We start from the raw sequence: 12,778 nt of genomic DNA, 5'->3' as shown, positions 1-12,778 counted from the left end.
CCTACACATCTAGCACCATCTCCTCTTTCCACGTTCAGGGTTGTGGTAGACTAAATCCTTCTCCCCAAATCCTTCTTCCCAGCCATCCCACAACTTTGTATCAACTGTATGGCCAAGGAGATGAAACAAGTTACTTGATGGAGATAAGAAATCAAAACATATGGAGGGTGCTTGTCCAGAGAGCATAAATGGCTCTTCATTGTAATACGGGAACTAAAGTCTCAAATTAAAAATAAAAGGCAGGATGTAGCTTCTACCGCACTCCAACCACAGAGGAGCTTCATTGTCATACAATCACTGAGAATATTATGTTGATTGGCAAGAGCCTGGCTTTGTAGAAGGGACAAAATTCCCCACTGCTAATCTACAATGGAATTGTTCAATGTCAGACACGGCTTTAATAATATTGTTCTGGGCTGCGTTGGATGTAAATATCCCACTCTTCATTTTGTAAGCAATCAAAGAGAAGTTTTAGAGACAGGAGAGCACGAACGGTTATAATATCTGTGCCAAGAAACACACGGGCAAAATCGAAAAATCAAAGAACGCTGCGCCTTAGAAAGGCTTCGCTTTGTGGCTTATCTCCCATCTCCTCTGTCTGTCCAGCAAGTCGCGCATCAGACACATTACAAAAGACCACACTTTAAATGTTGCCCTTGACATTATTAAAAACTACAGGATTGGCGGATCAAACCAGAGGGAAAAAAACAGACTGTTAAATCTGGACAGTCAGATCATCACCCTTCGTCTTGCCACAGCGCCTAGAATGGAAAAGGAAGGAAAGGAACTCTTGCTTATGAAGCACCCACTATGCGCTGGGCACTTTGCCTCCTCAGAAGCAGCTTCGCATGCCAGTTAAGAGTGCCGGCTGACGGGGCCAGGAAGACCGAGAGTCACAGACTAGCTCTTCCGTTTTCCCGCTGTGTGGCCTCGGGCGAGTTGCGTCAGCTCTCTGTGCCTCAGCCTTTCTATCTGTCAAATGAGGGTCACAGGGGTCTCACAGGATGGTTTTGAGGATTAAATAAAATAACCTTGTATCCCAGAGCCCAAAACATACCAGGCACCCAATAGTGGATGTTATACATCTAACTTCATTCAGTCTTCATAATAGGTGGATCTGTGTTCTCACCAAAATGAGCTGAAGTCCGGACCCCCAGGACCTATGGACGTGACCTTATTTGGAAATAGGGTTTTCCCAGGTGATGAAGTTACGATGAGGTGAATAGGGTGTGTCCTGATCCAATATGATCGGTGTCCTTATAAAAAGGTGAAATCAATACCAGAAGCTAAGAAGAGACAAGGAAGGGTTCCCCTGTAAGTTTCAGAGAGATCACGGCCCTACCAGCACCTCCATCTCGGACTTCTAGCCTCTGTAACTGTGACACAAGAAGTATCTGTTGTTTTATGTCAGTCTGTGGCACTTTGTTACAGCGGCCCCAGCAAACAAACACACCCCTGCCATTGCAATAAAAATACCCTCATTTTCAGATGAAGGACTGAAGCCCAGAGAGGTAAAGTTTGTGTCTCAAGATCACTCAGCTAGAGGTGGGCAAGCTGAGACTCGAACCCAGGGCGCTCTGAGCCCAGCGTCCACCCTCTCTCTGACCACCGTGTGGCCTCTCGGGAGCAGAGTTCAAGAAGAAAGGGGCTCCTGTTTCTCACACCCAAGCCCCAGTGGAGGCGCCAGGTTCGAGTGGTCTGATTATGAACAGTTCATTAAGTAAAGAGCAGCGAGTGTTTGAGAGTGACTCTTATAAAAAGAATCGACTTTTATTTATAGTGACGTTCCAGTCATTAATTTTGAAGGAAGAAAGCCCACAGCAGAAGCAGGTTCATTAAAGATTTGACATTAGTAATTTAATTAAATTGGGTCTTTGTGTCCCGTTGCGGAAAATGAAACGTTAGTTCTACACCAGTTCTTGGCCCATTTCCACGGGTTGACTCCCTCCCCTCACTTTCACTTGCTTTCTTCTCCGAATGTTTACCTGACCCATCCCCTCCCACCCCCAGCGCTAGCGCCACAGTCACTGCCCCTGCTGCAAGCCAGCAGCACAGGATCATGGGTAATGCTGGGAAGCCAACAGGAGGATTATGGGAAATGCCATGGACGCCAGCAGTGTGGGATTATGGGAAACGCCAAGTTAACCAGCAGCACAGGATCTTGGGTAATGCCAAGCAGGACAGCAACATGGGATCATGGGAAACATTAAGGAAGCCAGCAGCCAATCATGGGGCATGCCAAGGAAACCAGCAGTGTGGGATTATGGGAAATGATAAGCTGGGCTAATGGCTGATGGGGGTCGATTCTTTGATCTGGGTCATCTCGCTTGTCAGAGGTAGAGAATGGGCAAGGAAGAGCTCTTCCTTCCATAAGATAACTCACAAAAACATAAGCCTCTTGAGGGCAGGGACCTGCTCTGTCTGTCACCGCTATAGTCCCAGCTCCACGCACAGTTGCCCCAAAATAAATTTTTGTTGCACGAAGGAATTCATGTATGGATGAGTAACCCTCCCAGACAGCTAATTAATGGACACGGAAATGTGTCCCTACAAGGGTCTGGCACTGTGTTAGACTCCCAGGATGCACCCAGGGGCCATCCCAGGCCCCTGCCCTCAGGCCCTATAGCCCAGGGGAATGGCATCTGCCATTTTTGAGCATCTGCTGTGTGCAGGGCATACAGAGATCGGCAGCTTTGTCAACCACGAGATAGTACTGCCCTCCTCTCAGCAGAGGAAGGTGGGGCTCAGGGAGGCCACGTGACTCGAGAGTGACAGCCCCTGGTTTTAGACACAGATCATGCTGGTTCCAAAGTCTGTCCTTTCTCTCTACACCAAGCTGTCTCCTGGAAGGCGAGGAGAAGGGGGTTGGAGGGAAGCCTCCTTTCTGTGGGTTCTGAGACCATCCTGGCAGGCGGAGGGGTCCTGCCAGGGCGTTCCTGGCAACATGGGCAGGAAGAGGGCACTACAAGAGCCTGGGAAGCTCTGAATGTGGGCCAGCCATCTCCACTTCATCTTTATGCCTCCTCATTGTCCCCCACCCCATGTCTCACTGCAGGCTCCCTGAGCTTCTAGTTTTATCTCTAGCCTGAAGGCCTTTGCACATTCCATTTCCTCTTCCTAGAGCAATTTTCATCCTAGTAATTCTTACTGATTTCTCAGGGTTCTGCACAGATGCCACCTCCCCCAGGAAGCCATCTCTGACCCACCCACGCTGGGTTTGGTCCCCTGCCTGGCCCCGATCTCATCACAACTCGGAGCATACCTTTAATCTCGCTTTCACTGAACCAGGAGCGCAATTCACTTATGTTGTATTTACTGTATGCCAGACTCTGTCCCATGCACTTTACACACCTTAACTGATTTAATTCTCACAACAACCCCAGGAGGGAGGAAGGTACTATTGTGATCTCTGTCTTACAAATGAGGAAACAGAGGCACAGAGGACTTGAGAGACTCGCTCAGGGCCACACAGGTGGTACGCCGGCAGGCAGGGGTGCAAACCTAAGCACTGTGGCCCTCGAGTCTGTACTCCCTGCACCCTGTTCTCCAGCCTCAGTACGTCATCGCTGGGTAGATGCATAGAGAAGTATTTGGATGGGAGTCTGGATGCGGCTTGATACCTTGTCCTCACCCTTTGGGGACATCCGGGAATGGTGGGAGGTGTGACCTTCAGGGCACAGGCGGTTCCAACTCTGGGGAGAAAGGCAGAGGGTAGGGGGAGTTGGGTCAAGTTGAACAGCGACTCAGGCACAGAGGAGCTGCGCACTCCCTCCCTCCTGATTGGTGGGTCAGGATGTTCTCACACCCTCACCGAGTCTGTCTCGCCTGGATAATGAGAACACTGCAGCTGGTCGCGATGCCTCTGTCTCAGACCGCACACTCTATGTAGACTGTACTCTCCAGCTCCCCATTTTCTCCTTTAAACGGGTCAGTCGGACCGGAACTACAAGACTTTTGTCTTCCCACCTCACTGCCTATTCCAGCACTAACAACCCCTGCAACCCACCCACCCCCCCAGACCTACTGGGCCTAAGGATCCCTCTGGCTGGCAGGACACACAGGAAAGGAAGCACATTGGGTTTAATGAGCACCCACCTACTCCATGTCATGCTCTGTGTCCTGTCCATGGTGTTTATGAGAAAGAGTGTGGAGTCCGAAACCCGGGCAACCAAACCCAAGCAAGAGGTTAAAGTGATTTCCTTGGAGCACCTTGAGGGACGGGACAGATGTATTCCACATCCAGGGCTGTGCAGGAGAAAAGGCAAGAAGCCTAGACATTGTGTTATCAATCACAAGCGTGACTCCTCCTTAGCACGTGACCATTGAGAGTACTCAGGGACTAGGCAGACTTGAGAGGGCCAACCCCTTCCCGAAGGAGAAAGGTTGGGGGGGGCGGGCCATGTCCAGGGAGGTGCTGCTTGGAAGCAGCTTCAGGGGGTGAGCCCAGCTCACAGCTGCGTGTGTCTTCCTCTCCTCACAGTGCTCCCGAGTCACACGTGTGGGAACCCTGGGCGGTTGCCCAATGGCGTCCAGCAGGGCTCAACCTTCAACCTGGGAGACAAGGTCCGCTACAGCTGCAACCCCGGCTTCTTCCTGGAGGGCCATGCCGTGCTCACCTGCCACGCTGGCTCCGAGAACAGTGCCACGTGGGACTTCCCCCTGCCCTCCTGCAGAGGTAGGTGACCAGACAGGGTCCTACAGGTGGGTGGTGATTAGGAGGGAATGCCGGAGCTTTCAGTGGGACCTAGTCTCCAGCGGGGAAGCTGCACCATCCACTCCAGCAAGGCATGGGGTACTCACTCTGGGGAGCCCATGCCTGGGGGTGACTGAGGGTCCTCAGGGTCCTCAAGTACCCAAGGGTCTTCTCAACCTCACTTGACCTCGCTCTCGGACGTGAACTCTCTGTGTCTCCTTCCCATACATCAGCAAACGTATTTTTAGTCAGTCTGTGCTCACCTTCTGCCCTCCAGCCTCAGAAGAACCATGGTTTCTCTCCCTGTTGCGGACCACCTCCTCTTGTGCGCAGTCTCTCTCCCAGCTGCTCTCCTACTGGCAGTTTCGCTTTTCTCTTTCCTACAAACCCAACCTCTCTTCCTGTTTAATGGTGTCCTCCTCTCAGTCTGCAAAAATGCTCAGAACCTCTTTACGCCAACAGTCGCCCCCCAACCCCCACACCAAAGCCCACCTCCCTTCAGAGCTACATTGGTCTCAGCCACCAGCTAGGGTGACCAACTTCTCCTGGTTTCCCTGGGACATTCCCATTTTGAACTCTTATATGCTTCTTGTGTGATGATAAAAATAACACACGATCACTTTTAAATGATCTTAGAAAATACAGGCCCTGGTCAGGTAGCTCAGCTGGTTAGAACATCGTTCTGATATGCTAAGGTTGCGGGTTCAATCCCCAGTCAGTGCACATATAAGAGACAACCAGTAAGTGCATAAATAAGTGGAACAATGAATTAATGTTTCTCTCTCTCCCTCTCTTTCTCCACCTCTTCTTCTCTGTCTCTAAAAATCAATTAAAAATACAGAAAAGAAAGAAGAAACAAAATGTGCCTGTTTTAGCCATGATTTTCATGTATTTCCTTCCCATTTTCTTTTAGTACATATTGCATATAAGCATATATTATGAACAGGTACTTAATTAAGATTATAATGCATGTACACATCTTTAGCCACCTTTTGAAAACTGACAGCACACCATGGGGCTCTCCTGTAGCACCCGAAACGCCCAGCGTCTTGAAAGTTCCAGCAGCCTCTGCTCCTCCCCTCCCACTCCCTGCTCTGCAGGCTGACCTCCGCCCCCAGTGTTCTGCATCTTGTTTCCAGCTCAGACGGAAATTATGTTGGCCCTTATACTCTTGGACCTCTCAACAGCCTTTGCAATATTGATCACTTTTTTCTTCTTGAAATTCTCATCTTTAAATTCTGTGGATCCCAGAACACCCAGATACAGGTCTAGGAAGACCATTGCAAGGAGATGAGAAATGATTGAAAGAACAACGTAGGTGATTGAAAGAAGTGGCTCTTCTTGGGTTCAACTTCCACCTTTCTCTTAGAGGAAGACTCTCGGTCATCACTCCCACCACGTGCCCACACCCTTTTTACCATCTGCACCGGGGCTGGGAAATAGGGGGCATATCCATCTCTTCCCATTCTCCCCAGCTCCATGGCAGACAGAACTAATTGCAGCACCTTTTCTGCTCGAGTCCAGACACAGCTGTGGATTCCTTCCCCACAGGCAAGCCACAACCAATCGATCTGAGTCGTCACTCCACTCCACGTTTGTTTAGCCCTCCTCAACCGAGAGTCTGTCTCTACCGCACTGGTCCTCGGTGGAGCCCAGGAGAACTGGAGTCTCCTTTCTTGCCTCCCTAAGTCCCTTCTTCTTGGGCCCCATTTCTCATGTGGGACACACCTCTCTTCCTGTGATTTGTATCAGGAATGACCAAATCAATCCTGGACTGATATCAGAAATGGCCAAACCACTCAGGCCCCTGCACACAGGCATGTGGCTCTGAGTGTCCTAACCATGGTTTGAGGCTGCTGCACCCACCCTTCTGTACAGCATTTGTACCCACCCCCGCCCAGAGGAGGTCACAGTTTAACAGATCGGCCTTCCTTGAAGGAGGGGTGTCAGAGTTGTGACATGATAATAGAAAACATGATAGTAAATGAATACTTAAGTTGTGAAAAAAACCCAACAGTTCTCTTTCTTTTTACAGCACTCTTAATACCACTGTTAATCAACATGGCAACTAAGAACGAATATAGCACAAGTATCAGAGTAAGCATCAAAGGCAGAGGGGCTGCCGCCTGTCCGGGGAAGTGTAATTCCCATCAACACCCCACCGCAGTGCGGTGCAAACCGCTGTCCCTCTCAGAATCTTCAGGAAGCTTTGCCAGCTTCAGTTTCCTCTCAGCCTGGGACTCACCTAGCTTCCGCTTTGCCGACTTAGGTCAGGAACTTGGCCCATTTTTTTACTGAACCCCCCTTAAAAAAAAGCAAAACAAAAATAAAAACAAAACCAAACCACTGACAAAGGTGTGTGCCTGTAGCACAGCCTTCAGTGAAGGTTTGTGGCAGGGCAGGCGGTCGCCTCTCGGCACAGCACGTGGCTGGAAAAGAAGTCTGGGCGATCAGGAGCCTCCTCATCTCTCGGTCCCTTCTCCCCAGAAGCTTCTCCCTGGCTTCTGTCTCATCGGGCTCTGGCTTCCCCTGGGGTACGTGTGGTACCACCTCTTCTTCCTCTAGCCCCCTCCACAAGGCTGCCTCTGACCTCCTCCCTGTTCGGGGACGTCTGTTGACTTGGGCACCGGAGCCCTGCCGGCCCTCGGCCCTGCCATCTCCTTACAGGCTGACGCCTCCCTTCCCCACCCAAACTATTTAGTACAGGGTGGTGTTCTCCTGCATGAAGAGGGCTTTCGCCTGAACTCTGCTGGCTGTAGAAATACCCTTTTTGTTACATCACTAGTAAAAGACAGTGACGAGGGCCACCTCTCGGAGGTCTTCACTCGCCAGGTTGAATCAGGGTGCAGTGTCTGTGCGCCCAGGTGTGGGGTGCAGTGAGGACCCTGCTCTTGACACGTGCAGGACGTTGGCCCTGGATCAAAGCCTCTCGGTGGGACGGAGTGGGCCGGGGTGACACCCTTCCCCCCGACATTCACCTCACAACTGCGATCTGTGGGCCTGGGGCACCTTCTGGTGACACAACTTTCTACCAGGTCTCTCCTGATTCTCTTTTGGCTTCTCAAATGACAGTGACTCTTCTCCTTAAATATGTCACCCCTCTACAAACATTTTGTATCTCTTGGAATTTCTCATCCACTGTATGGCTTCTCATTGTTGCTTGGAGGTGACTTTGACTTCTACCTCCAACCCTGGCCCCTGTCCTAAGCTCTAGGGCCATACAGGGGTCAAATGCTACTGAATCCTCCCCGGAGGGTGCCTTGAATGGGATGTGCCCCAAACCTGCTCTTTGTGCTGCCTTCCCCAGCTCGGGAAAGGGTGTCACCACCCAGGGTAGTCTGGCCAGACACCCCAGTGGCTCCTTATACTCTTCACCTTTGCTTCCTGCGTCATCAGTCGCCATGCCCTGGCGAGTCGTTCTCTGCACCTGCCCTCTCCTCTCTGCCTCTGCCATTATGCGGGGGGCCCTGGCTGGTGACGACCCAGGCCCTCTCACCCCTCACCTGTCTCACTGCAAAGTGTCCGTCACTGGGAAGCTGTCCTCCACACCCCCACGCTACTCACCCCAACCCATCTCCAGTGCTGGAGCGAACTTTCTAAGACACAGATGTGTCAGAATCACTCGCTGCTTAGAATCCTGCCAGCGGGTCTTCATCACTGACAGGGTCAAGTTCACATTCCTTAGTGTGGAGCCCAAGGCCCTTCCAGAAAGAGTCCCAAGCCAACCCCTCTGAGTCCTCTCCGAGTAGCTTCGGTTACAGCAGAGAATGCTCCCTCCTGAAGCACACCAGGGAAGCCAGCCAGCGGAGTCAAATCTTGCTTTCAGAAGGGCTTTGGGCGCCAGAGACTCCTGGGTGCCCAAGGGGCCTGAGATGTGGCTCTCCCACTCCCCGAGCCCCCGGTGCCCCCCCCCCACCCCTGTGCTCCACCCACTTACTCTAATTCACTAGAAGCCGCAAGAATAGCCTGAGAAGCACCCTCAATACTGTCAGGGATTTCCTGAAAGTGATTTTGTGAACGGCCCTTCCTTAGGAGGCCGAGCTAAACAAGGGCAGCGGATGCTCACCGTGTGCCGTGCTGTGCCAGGAGCTGCGGTCTTGCCAGAGTTAACGGGTTCGTACTCAGGAAGGATTAAAGCCTTTTTGGCCTCCCATCCTCTCATGTGGAACTCTCAAGGGCTGGCATCTATGAGTGGATAAACCTCATTCACTGGGCAGTCATCCGTAAATGTTTGCTGAATGAAGGGATGGCTGGATGGGTCTGATTCACCATCGGGACCATGCAGGCATACTGGCCGCAAAGGGAAATCACTGGCCTGGCTTTGCCCACCTGCCTGGCGGCTCTGAGTGACATGAAGTCTTTGAGTTCCAAGCCTTCAGGAGCAGGCTGAACGACTGTGCATAGAGGTGTACACAGGAAATGCCATGTGCCCAGCTGAAAGGTGGGCTTGGTCCAGGGACAGAGCTCAGAGGAAATTGAGACGAGCTGGGGTCAGGGGGCAGAGCAAGTGTGCAGCTGACCTCCGAGGAGGCCCGTCCCGAAGCCCGTGGAGGCTTGGTCCAGCTGGCAGAGGGAAGGACGCAGGGCCTGTGACCTCCGTCTGTTTGTGTCACTCTGTGTACCTTTTCAAAGGCAGAGGTCCCTGGGAGGCCCCGAGCTCTGTGGAACCTCTTTGATCCACAAGAAGGAAAAGCACGTGGATTTCAGCAACCAGGCTCTTGACACGTGCAGGACGTTGGCCCTGGATCAAAGAAGACCTCGTGGGGAAGGAACAGGGTTCAGAGGTGCTGGGGGGCTGAGAGGCAGGTGGCAGAAAGGAAGCCTGAGCAAGAAATGCTTGGCCCCCGAGGTTCAAGCCAAACACTGCAGGCTGCTACCAGGCCTGGGGAAACAGGCGTTCGGTCTGCAGAAGCTTGGGCTGCAAGAGCTGAGCTGCATTCCAAATTCCCTGGCCCCAGGGGAGGAACCTGTGGACTGTGAAGCAGAAACAGTGTGTCGAGCATGAAAGAGCAGGCAGTCAGACCGGCTAAGTTCAGCCTCAGCTATGCCAGCTCAGAGCTGGGGTTGCCTGGTGTGTTTGTAAAGTGGGGACATGAGTCACGGCCTTACAGGGTTGATTGCTCATTCACTCGGGATCCAGCAACATTTTGTTGAGTGCCTACTATGTGCCAGTCATCGATTTACTGCTTATGTGCTGACTGCCTAGTAAGTGCCAGATATTGTTCAAGATGCAGAGACTTGCGGTGCTCAGCCAGGCAGACCAAGTTCCGTGGAGTTTACATTCTGGCAGCGACAAGGCAGAAGACAGACAAAAGCCAGGGAAACATTTTTCAGACCATGCTAGGAGCTCGTGACGAGGAAGCCTACTTCAGATGACATTGTCAGGAGAGGACTCTCTGAGGAGGTGACATTTGAACCGAGTTCTGAATGACAAGAAGGAGGCTTATTATGTGAAGACCTTGGGAAAGGCATTCCTGACAAAAGGAACAGCAGGTGCAAAGACCTGGAGGCAAGAAAGAGCCTGATGTGTTAGAGGAATAAAAAGCAGGCCCATGGGGCAAAGAAGAGCAGGGAGGGGGTGGAGAGGGCAGGGCTGTGGTGAAGCCGGGCAAGAAGGTCAGATTTGGTTCTGCGCTCCGGAGGAGCCAGGGAAGAGTTTTAAGCAGAGCTATGATATGATTTCACTTAATTTTTTTCAATGGATCACTCTGGATGCTAGAAGCGAGGATGATTATCGTTGGCAAGAGGCACAACCGGGAGACCAGTTAGGAGACGGTTACTGTGGGCAGGCCGGATGGAGATGATGCCTCTCGGTGGAGGGTGGCCATTGTGGAGATGGACAAGAAGGGGCACAATTTGAGGCTGTAGTTTAGGGACACAGCTGACAGTCTTGCTGGTGGACTGGGTGCAGGTGCTAATGGAACAAAGGGTCAAGGTTGACTCCTAGGGTCTTTCTGGAGTGCTGGCCACATGGGGATGCTGATGACCAAGACGGGGAGGACCAGGCCAGGGAGCAGGAAGTAGGCGCCCAAAGGAGAATAAAGAGAGCTCCTTTTGTCCAGCTGAAGTTTGCCTGTGGGCGCCTGAGCAGGGGTATCAATACTGTGGCTCGGGGCAGTTCGGAGCTAGAAAGCGATCAGGAGGGGGCTCGGAGACCCAGGGTGCTGATGTAGAACTCGAGGAGGGTGTGGGCACCTCACGCTGGGCTCCACTGTGCTGATCACGTGAAACAGTTCCACTGTCCAGAAAACACTAAACACCACGCCAGGGGCGGTGTGCCGTGAGCATGGGGCCTGAGGATGGACTGCAGCTCCCAGACACTCCCGCAGGGATTGCTAGTCCCTCTCCCACTTTTGCCATCACCATTCCTGCAGTAGAACCATTCAGAACCTGGCTCTGGAGTCCGATCACCTGGATTCAAATCCTGGCTTTGCCACTCACACCTGCTAGCTGACTGACTCTGGCCTAGTGGCTCAACCCCTCTGTGCCCCATTTGTTCCTCTGTAAATGAGAATAATGAGAGTACTTTACTCATAAGGTAGCAGCGAGGCTCGAGTGGATAAATGCTAAGCACACGGCAGAGGGCCTTGTTCATAGTAGTGACTCCCTGAGAGTGAGCTGCCGTGACTGGGACAGCCACAGCCACTGGTGGCCAGCATTATCGAGCACCAGCCCTGTGCCAGACCTTGCATTACCTAGTTTAATTCTTACAGAAACCCTAGGAGGTTAAGATGTTGTTATCTCCTGTGACGGATGAGGAAACTAAGGCCCAGAGAGATAAGGTTTCTCCCTGTGGTCACACAGCTAGAGGCTAATGGAGCCAGGATTCCACCCAAGTCCATGTGCCTGTCAGCCGTGATCTTGACTGACCACCACTGTTTACTGCAAGCAGGGACAGTGACTGGTGGCCCATGGCAGGAGGCTCATGATGACACCATTACTTCTGGAGCTTCTTCCATTTGGTGGTCTGAGGCCTGAGAGCTCAGCCCTTTTGTAGGTGCGTCCCCTGCATGGGTCCACCAGGTCAGGGACTCCCTGGTCTCCTGTGGTTTCCCCCCTTGACCTTCCCGTTAACTTGCCCCATGAGCTGTGTGGGAGAGAAGCCTCAGAGAAAGAGCCTGAGGAGGTTTTGCCGGGAAGATGCAGCTTCACGGTGAGGCCAGGCTCCGCCAGGGGCTACCTTCCTTCCCAGAACAAATCCTGACCCAGGACTCGGCCACCTCTGTGTGAGCATGGGGAGCCGGCCTGCACTGTGTGAGCAGCAAGGAGCCCCTGCCTTGGGCCCCTCAGGCAGAGGAGAGAGGGGCAGGAGGGGACTGCTCACACCCGGAGAGCCGTCTCCCAGGCCTGGGCTCCCGGGAGCCAGCCCTGGCTCGAGTCAGGAACAGCAGCGCGGTGGCCGAGGCCAGGAGGCAGGAAGTGGGTGGGTGACAGTGTGGTCTGGAGTCGGCGTCCTGCCTTCCGTAGCCGGGTGACCACCCTCACGTTTCCGCGAGTGTCAGATGTGGACAATATAATAATACCTCTCTCTGAGAGCAGTTTGGGGAGATGCAGGTGAAGCGTTTAGCACAAAGCCTGGCCTGTAAGGAAAGCTCAACAAGGGACAGTGATGGAGCCGAACACCACGGCTCTTCTCCAGTCTTCCCCTCCCAAGGCTGCCTGGGGTGGCGAGAACATGGTCCCCCCTCACCTGCAGCCCTGCTTCCACCTGTTCCAGTTACCTGGGGTCACCTGCAGTCTGAAAACAGAGAATGGAAAATTCCAGAAGCAAACAGCTCATAAGTTTTAAATTGCACAGGTTCTGAGAGACTCACTGCGTCTCGTCACGAAGGCGCTGGACCAGCTCGCATCTCCCAGGGAGAAGAAGGGCACGTACCGCACATAGACATTTTGAGGGGGGAGAGAGAGAGACCACATCCACATAACTTTCATTACAGTGGATTGTGATGTGTTCCATTTTACTATTAATTACTGCTATTAATCTCCTACTGTGTCTAATTTATAAATTAAACTTTATCATAGGTAGGTGTGTACAGGAACAGAAGCATAGTGTATGTATATATGGGGTTCAGCACTGTGTGTGGT

At 52.4% G+C, this 12,778-nt stretch overlaps 1 protein-coding gene across 2 annotated transcripts in view; it reads left to right on the top strand.

The window, feature by feature from the left end:
• The window catches only part of CSMD2 (CUB and Sushi multiple domains 2), a 550,409-nt gene that overhangs the window by 173,383 nt on the left and 364,248 nt on the right, over nucleotides 1–12,778 (top strand). For both annotated transcript variants that reach the window (XM_045858971.1, XM_045858969.1), the window contains exon 4: nucleotides 4,481–4,675. In XM_045858971.1, coding sequence (XP_045714927.1) covers nucleotides 4,481–4,675 — 195 coding nt within the window. The remainder of the gene's footprint in view (nucleotides 1–4,480; nucleotides 4,676–12,778) is intronic.

Source organism: Phyllostomus hastatus, unplaced genomic scaffold, assembly GCF_019186645.2.
Source record: "Phyllostomus hastatus isolate PE091 unplaced genomic scaffold, TTU_PhHast_1.1 phas_scaffold_182, whole genome shotgun sequence".
In the NCBI taxonomy this organism is placed as follows: Eukaryota; Metazoa; Chordata; class Mammalia; order Chiroptera; family Phyllostomidae; genus Phyllostomus; species Phyllostomus hastatus.
This window is presented reverse-complemented; position numbering and strand designations above follow the sequence as displayed.